The sequence below is a fragment of the Myotis brandtii genome, unplaced genomic scaffold, assembly GCF_000412655.1.
Source record: "Myotis brandtii unplaced genomic scaffold, ASM41265v1 scaffold573, whole genome shotgun sequence".
Taxonomy (NCBI): domain Eukaryota; kingdom Metazoa; phylum Chordata; class Mammalia; order Chiroptera; family Vespertilionidae; genus Myotis; species Myotis brandtii.
This window is the reverse complement of record NW_005370145.1, coordinates 2808560-2818681: the sequence shown is the minus strand read 5'-3', so window position 1 is coordinate 2818681 and position 10122 is coordinate 2808560. Positions and strand designations below refer to the sequence as shown.

At 40.1% G+C, this 10122-nt stretch overlaps 1 protein-coding gene across 2 annotated transcripts in view; it reads left to right on the top strand.

The window, feature by feature from the left end:
* The window catches only part of LOC102259256 (myosin-1), a 121035-nt gene extending 114616 nt beyond the window's left edge, over positions 1–6419 (top strand). For both annotated transcript variants that reach the window (XM_014549853.1, XM_005878812.2), the window contains 7 exons: positions 760–1068; positions 1660–1863; positions 3606–3731; positions 3818–3988; positions 4175–4279; positions 4961–5056; positions 6147–6419. In XM_014549853.1, the coding sequence (XP_014405339.1) occupies positions 760–1068; positions 1660–1863; positions 3606–3731; positions 3818–3988; positions 4175–4279; positions 4961–5056; positions 6147–6299 (1164 nt within the window). In that variant the 3' untranslated portion in view covers positions 6300–6419. The remainder of the gene's footprint in view (positions 1–759; positions 1069–1659; positions 1864–3605; positions 3732–3817; positions 3989–4174; positions 4280–4960; positions 5057–6146) is intronic.
* The last annotated feature ends 3703 nt before the right edge of the window (positions 6420–10122 follow it).

Sequence of the window (10122 nt, the reverse complement as noted above, 5' to 3'; positions counted from 1 at the left end):
ATATCCCCCAAGGGGTCCCGGATTGTGAGAGGGTGCAGGCCAGACTGAGGGACCCCACCAGTGCACAATCAGGGCTGGGGAGGGCTCTAGTGTGTGTCTGGCCCAGCTAGCCCAGTCTGGATCAGCCAGACCCCAGCAGCAAGTTAACTTACTGGTAGGAACGTCTGCTCCCTGGTGGTCAGTGCGCATCAAAGCGACTGGTGGATCTTTCCCTCTTCGGTCAAATGGTGAAGGGACAATTAGCATATTAGGCTTTTATATATATAGAAGATAGGAAAAAGACTAGGAAAATGCATAACATTAAAATGGTTATCTCAGAGGTCACAACATGAAGTTTTTTCCTTTGTTTTTATATATCGCCCCATGATCTACAATGAACATGTATAATGTAACCAGAAGAAACATGTTTTAAAACTGAGAATTTCTACAACAGGAATGAAAATATCACACATGAACATTTTAATTTATAAAACAGATTAAGAGCTCACATAAGTTTAATCATGTAATTTTTATTAGTACTTACATGAGAATATTGTATAATACTTTATACTTTACTAAAAGCACCTTTATTACAGAGCTGCCCTGAATAATCCAGGACTGAATAAACAAAAGAATTATTTACCTAACAGGCTCCTGGAACTATTATATTGTACTTTGTAAAATTACATAAACTGATATTAATTAGAGTTTGTCTCACAAGAAATATATTCCAAGTATTCAAGTTATTTTCCATTATTAATCAATCACTGTTTTGTTAAGGCATCTCTTGAACACGAAGAGGGAAAGATCCTACGCATCCAGCTGGAGTTAAACCAAGTCAAGTCTGAAATTGACAGGAAAATTGCTGAAAAGGATGAGGAAATTGACCAGCTCAAGAGAAACCACGTAAGAGTTGTGGAGTCAATGCAAAGCATGCTAGATGCTGAGATCAGGAGCAGGAATGATGCTCTGAGAGTCAAAAAGAAGATGGAGGGAGATCTCAATGAGATGGAAATCCAGCTGAACCATGCCAACCGTTTGGCTGCAGAGAGCTTGAGGAACTACAGGAACACCCAAGGAATCCTGAAGGTAAATGAGTCCACATTTAACAGTTCAGATAAGTCAGGCAAGTTACTGGTCTTCCATTCCTCAAAAAACCTTCTTGTTAAACCATCCTTTTTTTTTCTTTTAACAAATTATATAGCTCATAGTATGGAGGCCACTAAATTAAATGCACATAGAATATTTTTAAAGAAATGTTTTGATATGAAAGCAGGTGTAAGACTGGCACCAAATGGCCTGAGATTGAGTTTTAGTTTTACTAGGTGCCTGATTTTAGGCAAGTTATTTAACCCTCAGAACCTGTTATTGTGAGAATCAAAGGAGACAACAGATATCAAGTACTGTGTAGAGCATATGGAAAATGTTCCATAAATGATAGACAGCAGGACTTGCACATGAAAAAAATAACTAATGTCATAAATGGAACAGGAATCTGTCTCCTGATAAGTCTTTCTTCTGTGAGTTAGTGACATCACCATATTCATGCTTTCAAATGACAGACCTGTCATTTCCTGTTCCTGGTACCAATACATTCTCCCAGTTCATCTCCAAGAATATTCATATCCAAGGATATCCATATCCTCTTCAGAGTGTTTAAGGCCTTTTTTTACTTAACAGGACACCCAGCTACACCTGGATGATGCTCTCCGGGGCCAGGAGGACCTGAAGGAGCAGCTGGCTATGGTTGAGCGCAGAGCCAACCTGCTGCAGGCTGAGGTGGAGGAGCTGCGGGCCACTCTGGAGCAGACAGAGAGGGGCAGGAAAATCGCAGAACAGGAGCTGCTGGATGCCAGTGAGCGTGTCCAGCTCCTGCACACCCAGGTGAAACCCTCACATCAAACAAATACTGGTGTATTGTTAAGTGATGAATCAGAATTATAGCGTGAAACTACTCCATTTTTATAAAATACGGTGTCCCAAAAAATGTATACACACTTTGAATGATTATAAAGAGTTTACTAACATATAGTTCATTTTCACAGTTTAAAAGAATCTATAGAAATGAATAATATTTTTGTCAATGCCTTTCAAACTGATGACAGTTCTGGTACAGTCACTGCTGATAACGCGAATCAATGGAATCACAAACATCAAGAACATTTCATTTGGTATTTGTGTGCCCTCAATTCGTCAACTGTTGCTGGTTTTGTACTGTAAACTATCTTTTATGTATCCCAGTGATTCCCAAAGTGGGCGCTACCGCGATCCAGGGGGGCGGTGATGGCCACAGGTGCATTTGGGGGCGATGAGTAACTGCTATTAAAATTTAAAAAAAATTAATTTCCAGGGGCTGAGTAATATTTTTTCTGGAAAGGGGGCGGTAGGCCAAATAAGTTTGGGAACCACTGATGTATCCCCATAAAAAAGTCTAGTGGACAAATTTTCTTTGTTTGAAGTTTAGTCCTGCTTCACACATTATTTCAAATCAGTTAAACCTGAAGAGGAGTGAAAATTAAGCAAGTTATCAACTGTTAAAGTGTGTATACACAGGCTGTCCCCCCAAAAAATGTATACACACTTTGCATAATTATAAAGGCAGTGTTTGAATTTCAACTGCGTCTTCAAACTTCTAGTAACATTTTAGGATGAATTTCCTTTGTTCAAAGCTTAGTCTGGCTCAAAAGAAAAGAAAAAAAAACATCAACTGAGCTATCAGCTGTTAAAGTGTGTATACATGTTTTTGGAATATGAAAATATATATATATATATTATGGATGGGCAATATAACTAAAATATTAATTGCAGTTATCTTGGTGTGCAGTGTTACAAATATTTTCTATGTGTGTTCTTATTTGTAATTTTTAGATTTTCTACCCTCCAAAAAGAGGGCATTACATTTATTTAAAAATAAGGTTTGGTTCTTTATTTTGAAAACCATAATGTGGACTAATCATGAACAAAGATATCTGTTGACTCCAATATATGGAAATGTTCCTTGCATCATTTCCCATCAGGGGCACGTCAGCATTTAGCTTGTTGTGTTTACTGTCTCTGTGCCTTGCAGGATGTTTAGTATCCCTGACTTACCCGGAGAGTAAATGCAGTAGCACCCCTTAGTCATTTTGACAACCAAATATTTCCAAGTACCCATTAAGGTAGTAAGTAGTGCTTCCTTTTGAGAACCAGGGATTGACATTTTAAGAAAATGTTTTTTTAAGAGTAATCCAGCATTCCCCAAGGGACCAAAGCATGAAAGTTCACAGAGAATAGATTCCTTCCAACTCCCAGTACCACATTCACAAAAAGAATTTATTCTTTTCTAATATTTCCAACCTTTTATGGTACAGTATGAGTGATGTCCAGTGGAAATATAACTGAGAGAGCACTTAACTTACAGACATTCTTAAATCTCAGAACTCCTTATGCATAAATCAGGAGGACCTTGGGCAATGGTGGAAGCAGGGGGGAGCTCCAATCCTGTAAATAATTATTTTGCACTGAACAAATATTTAAAGTTTATTGAAATGTTGCTATTAGTCCCTTGCATGAGCCAATAAGTAAGACATTTATAAAATCCCAAGAGGGCAAACTGTAAAGCTTGCTAATTCTCACTATTTTTACAGAACACCAGCCTGATCAACACCAAGAAGAAATTAGAAAACGATGTTTCACAACTCCAGAGTGAAGTGGAAGAAGTCATTCAAGAATCCCGCAATGCAGAAGAGAAGGCCAAGAAGGCCATCACTGATGTAAGATGAGCATTTGTTTTACTGACACACATTTGCTACCTGCCATTACCAGGTTTCCTTATTTTCTTTACTTATATGCTAATTAGGCGGCCATGATGGCCGAGGAGCTGAAGAAGGAGCAGGACACCAGCGCCCACCTGGAGCGGATGAAGAAGAACCTGGAGCAGACGGTGAAGGACCTGCAGCACCGTCTGGATGAGGCTGAGCAGCTGGCCCTGAAGGGCGGGAAGAAGCAGATCCAGAAACTGGAGGCCAGAGTGGGTATCTCAATCTCTCCAAATCTGGGAAGGGAAAAAGGGCACTCCCCCTACGCATCTCTCTTCCTTCATATTGACTCCTATCCTTGTCCTGGGGCTGGGGACATCCGCGTAGTACCTTCAGTAGGGTCCTGAGCTCATTAATATCCTCCAAGACTGACCTGTAGGTATCTTTCTCGGTTGCAGGTACGTGAGCTTGAAGGAGAAGTTGAAAATGAACAGAAACGCAATGCTGAGGCTGTTAAAGGTTTGCGGAAACATGAGAGAAGAGTAAAGGAACTTTCCTACCAGGTAAGGGAATAGCTTTCTAGAATATCCAGACTTCCTGCCCAGTGGGAAATTGGAAACCTGATGACAATCTATGTGTCACTCACAAATAGACACATTAACTTGGTGCATATAAGAGGCAAATGACACAGGTGCTTATCACAGCCATATACTAAGCTTGGAAAATCAGGAAAGCCTTTAGATAATAACATAAGAGTATAGGTTTTAAAGCCAGATAAGTGGGTATTAGCTCTAATTTGGCCTCTCTTATTTTTTAAACTTGAGTAGATTACTTAACACTCTAAACCTTAGTTTCATGACCTATAATGTAGAGTAACAACATCTACTCTCCAAGGTAGGAAGATAAGAATTAGAAAAGATGTTTACAAGGTGGGGCAAAAGTAGGTTTACAGTTATCAGTACACAAAATACAGTTTATCCTTGTATTATTATTTCTTAATTGTTGTATTATTTTCCATATGAACAACTATAAACCTACCTTTGTCCCACCCTGTATAATTACCTAATACAGTGCCTGCAAATCTGGACATTTAGTAAGAGTGGTGACTGCTATTATGAAGAACGCCTCAGAGTTTAACACTTTTACCCCAGGCCCACTGCCATCATACCAGAGTGATTTATTTTACCACCTATTGTAGAGTTATTTCGCAGGGTTGAATGCAAATCATTTTTTCAAACTTGCAGACTGAGGAGGACCGCAAGAATGTTCTCAGGCTGCAGGACTTGGTAGACAAATTACAGGCGAAGGTGAAATCCTATAAGAGACAAGCTGAGGAGGCTGTAAGTATCTTTCCCACTGCCATCATACCAGAGTGATTTATTTTACCACCTATTGTAGAGTTATTTCGCAGGGTTGAATGCAAATCATTTTTTCAAACTTGCAGACTGAGGAGGACCGCAAGAATGTTCTCAGGCTGCAGGACTTGGTAGACAAATTACAGGCGAAGGTGAAATCCTATAAGAGACAAGCTGAGGAGGCTGTAAGTATCTTTAAGCCTTTGGAGAAGAAAAAAACGGGGGGGGGGAGAATAGAGGAGATATTTTTATTATTAAACAATTTGTAAGGTTTGTGGGGGGAGGGGTAGGGGAAAGTTCTAACTAACCCACCTTACTTGATAACTGTAAAGAATATATAGCAGAAACTTTAACACCATAGTAAGTATTCCTCCCCCTCTAGAAATGCACACACTCAAGTGTTTTCAAATGCCAAACTTAGATCTTTTACCCCAGCTGACTTATCCGCTCACTACCAGTATTATCATCAAGGGCTCCTCTCGCCACATGGCTATAGCAGTAAGGACATGTCAGAAGATCCGCCAGTTTCCCTTTGCCTAGTTTTTTCCCATTCTTCCAAATACAGTGTGGTAGGCAAGAAGTAGGTAGGAAGTCAGGAAAAGAAGGAAGGAAGGGAGAGGCACAAATAGTACTAAGTCCAACCAACAGAGGCATACTTTCTTCCCAGCCCCACTTTTCCCCTTTCTCTCTATTCCAGAGTAAAAATAGATGGTAAAAAAAGTTTTAAGTGGGGTTTCCCAAAGTTATCATCTGGCCTGACATTTACTTACTAAATTCTGTAATGGAGGGTAACTGGGTCTCTCTCTTCCTCTTTTCCACCCAACCCATACATCATAAATGGAGTTCACGTTTATATGGGTTTGATATAATAAGTTGTCCCTTCCATTTCAAAACAGTTTCTTCTTTTATTCTTTAAAAAATGTAATTGAAGTTATAAATTCTGTCCAGATCTGAAGTCAGACATGGCAAACTGACCATAAGAAGGCAATAGCTGAGTTGAGGAAATAACCCTGTTTGGTGAAAAGTGCAGTAAGAACCACAAAGTCTAATTCTCACATTTTCTCTCTATTCTCAGGAGGAACAATCCAACGCTAATCTTGCTAAATTCCGCAAGCTCCAGCACGAGCTGGAGGAGGCCGAGGAGCGGGCTGACATCGCTGAGTCCCAGGTTAACAAGCTGCGGGTGAAGAGCCGCGAGGTTCACACAAGAGTCATAAGTGAAGAGTGATCCCTGATGCTATGGAATGACTGAAGAGAGGCACAAAATGTGCTATTTTTGGTCACTTATTTTATGATGTTTATTTTCCCCTTAATGTTGAGTAAATAACAACTACAGTAAACTTATAAATTAAACAACATTGTCATTTTATTTCCAAAATCATTTGCTCTTACATACAGTTCTCACCTAGCTATTATTTTTAGTGCTTTGCAGAGCATTCAATGTTCTGTACCTCCATCACCACCCAACATCACCTTTCCCACCACTCCTACCATATAATTATCTTTTGCTGATCTTGATCTCATTAAATCTCTAGATTATTAAAAATTACTAAGGAAAAGACTCCCTGAAACTGCCCCTTCAGACAGAACCCATTCATTTATCCACTCCACAAATAGTTATTGAGGATCTACTATGTGCCAGGCACTGTTCTAAGTTCTGTGGGTGTTGCTGTGAACATAGTTCCTGTCCTCTGGGTGCTTATATTCTACAAGGAAAGAAAGGCAATGAACAGCTAAGAAGCTATGTAATAAGTCAGATGGTAAGTGCTAATCCTATATAATAAAAGTATAATATGCAAATCGACTGAATGGCGGAACGACCATTTGCATGATGCACACTGACCACTAGGGGGCAGACGCTCAACGCAGGCGCTGCCCCCTGGTGGTGAGTGCACACCACTCAGCCAAAAGCCGGGAGCGGGCCTAAGGCGTCAGTTGGATATTCCCCAAGGACTCCTGGACTGCCAGAGAACACAGGCTGGGCTGAGGGAACCCTCTGAGTGCATGAATTTTGTGCACCGGGCCTCTAGTGGGAAATAAAAACATATGGCAGTTAGTATTTTGCATAGTGGTCAAGGAAGCCTCTCTAATAAGAAGACATTTGAGCAGAGACCTGAGGGAAGCAAGAGAATAAGCTATGGGAGTATATGAAGGTAGAGGGAAAAACAGAAAATGCAAAGGCCCTAAAGCAGGGTCAGGTTGACACATCACAAGAGACAGAGAGGAGGCCAACAGGGCTGGAGAATGACCAAGACAGAATATATATATATAAAAGCGTAATATAAAAATCAACTGGATGGTGGAATGCCCAGTGGGCTATGATGCACATTGACCACCAGGGGGCAGTCACTCAATGCAGGAGCTGCCCCCAGCCCACAGGCCCTGACCACCCAATTGGGGCCTGCCAGCCAACCTCTCAGTCTCTCCCCTTGGCCAGCAGGCTCCGATTGCCCAATGGGAAATGGGGAACCAGGAGTGGGTGGCGACAGACATGGGGGCACCAGGGCCCCAATTGCCCCACCAGTCACCTCACACACAGAGGGTGACTGGCAGTGGCAGAGGGCAGGGCCGGCTGCCACAGCCAGGGAAGATCAGCCCTGATTGCAGGCCAGGCCTAGGGACCGTACCCGTGCATGAATTTCATGCACTGGGCCTCTAGTTATAACATAAGAGAGGAACTGGGGCGCCCAAGGACCACCTAAGAACTTTTGTCTTTACTCGGAGTAAGATAGGAAAGCTGGAGGGTTTTGATGAAAGGAGGAAAATGAACACACATTTTAAAAGAATCACTCTGGTTGCTGTATTGAGAATAGACATAATGGAGAAACAGAGAAATTGGGGGACCAGTTAGGAACCTACATTAAAATAAAAGATTAAAAAATGACAATGGTTTAGACCAGAGAAATGGCACTGGGAGATGATAAGAAGTGGATGGATTCTAGATGCATTGTGAAGGTAATGCACATAGGATTTTCTGATAGACTGGACAAATGAGCAGGTCACTGAGAAAGAGAGAGAAAGAGGACTTATTAAAAGAGCAAGGATAAAACAAGAAAGATTTGGTGAGTTTGGTCTCCAGAAAGAGAGGACGCAATAGAACAAAAATGCAATCTAAACCAAATGTGTATATTATGCACCCCTGTCCCTCCTCCACCTTCTAGCATCTACTCTCGCCCACCTCCCGACCCCTATCAGTCTCAATCTTTTACACTATAAATTGTACAGGCCACAATCTCAAATATGTCTAAAATGAATAACAAAGTTTAAAACAAAACAAAACAAAAATTTCAGAATACTCTCCTAAACAAAATTTTGGACTAAAAGGGAAATTAAAACTATAATCACAAAAACTTCTGCAAGTAAATCTTTGTGACCTTGGCTTATGGGAAGATTTCTTAGATATAATATCAAAAGCACACTCCATGAAAGAAAAAATTGATAAATTGGACTTCATCAAAATTTTAAGTTTCTGCCTCTGAAAAACACTGTTGAAGAGAATGAAATGACAAGCCACAGACTGAAAAAAGATATTTGCAAATTATATCTTGGAAAAAGGATGTGTGTCCAGAATATACAAAGAAATCTAAAAAATGTAAAGAAAGAAAACAATCACCCAATTTTTAAAGAGGCAAAAGATTTAAATATGTCACCAAAGAAGATGTACAGATGACAAAGAGGTACATGAAAAATGCTCAACATCATGAGTCATTAGGAAAATAACAATTAAAACATAAAACCACACACCACTACAATGACTAACAGTCCAAGTGTTGGCCAACAGGTGGTGAAAGCGGACCTCTCGTATCTGTTAGTGATAATGTGAAATGGCAAAGCCACTTCGGCAAACAGTTTGACAGCATCTTAAAAAATTAAGGCATTGTCCATTTGTTCCAGTCACTCTATTCCTAAGTATTAACCCAAAAGAAAGTAAAATATATGTCCATACAAGACTTGCACACAAATATGCACTGCATGTTTATCTGTAATAGCCCAAACTGAAAACAATCCAAATGTCCATCAACAAGTGAATGAATAAATAGCATGTGATGCCACCATACAATGGAGCACTACTCAGCAATAAAAAGAAACAAACTATTAACACACAAAAAAAATGGATGAATTTCAAAATAATTATGCTGAGTGAAAGCAGCCAGACAAAAAAAAGTGTTAACTTTTTTATCCCATTTATATAAAACTAGAGGCCCGGTGCACGAAAATCGTGCACTGGGGGGGGAGGGGGTCCCTCAGTCCGGCCTGTGCCCTCTCACAAGCCAGGAGCCCTCGGAGGATGTCAAATTGATAGCTTAGGCCTGCTCATCAGACATCCTTAGCGCTGCCAAGGAACCAGGAGAGGCTCCTGCCACCGCTGCTGCGCTCGCCAGCCATGAGCTCAGCTTCTGGCTGAGTGGTGCCCCCTGGTGGCCAGTGCATGTCCTAGTGACTGGTCTTTCCGCTGTTCGGCCAATTTGCATATTAGCCTTTTATTATATAGGATAGGATTCTAGAAAATAAAAACTAATCTATAGTAACCAAGAGTTGATTAGTGGTTGCCTAGAGATGAGGAGGTAGGGTTTATAGAAAACACAAAACAGTAGGGGGCATTACAAAGGTGAAGAGGAAACTTTTGGGGTATGATGGATATATTAATTTGATTCAGATGATGGTATCATAGTGTATACACATGTCAAAACAGTTCAAATGTGTGCAGTTTGTTATATGTCATGGGGAAATACTACAATTACAGTGCTTGGGAAAATATTAATTAGAATACTGTATGTTAAACTTTAATGCCAGAGTTATAATCTTTTATAGAATTATATTGAATCTATCAACTTGGGGAGAATTAAGATATTTACTATGTTGATTTTTCCAATCATGAATACAGTATGCTTCTCCATTTATTTCCATTTGCATTGGTTAATTTCATTGTGTTTTACAGTTTTCAGCATATAAGTCCTATTAAATTTTGTTACATTCACACCTAAAATTTTCTTTTTTTCTTTTTGTTTTAAGTGATTGTAAATGGTATTTTATTACCAATTTTGGTGTCC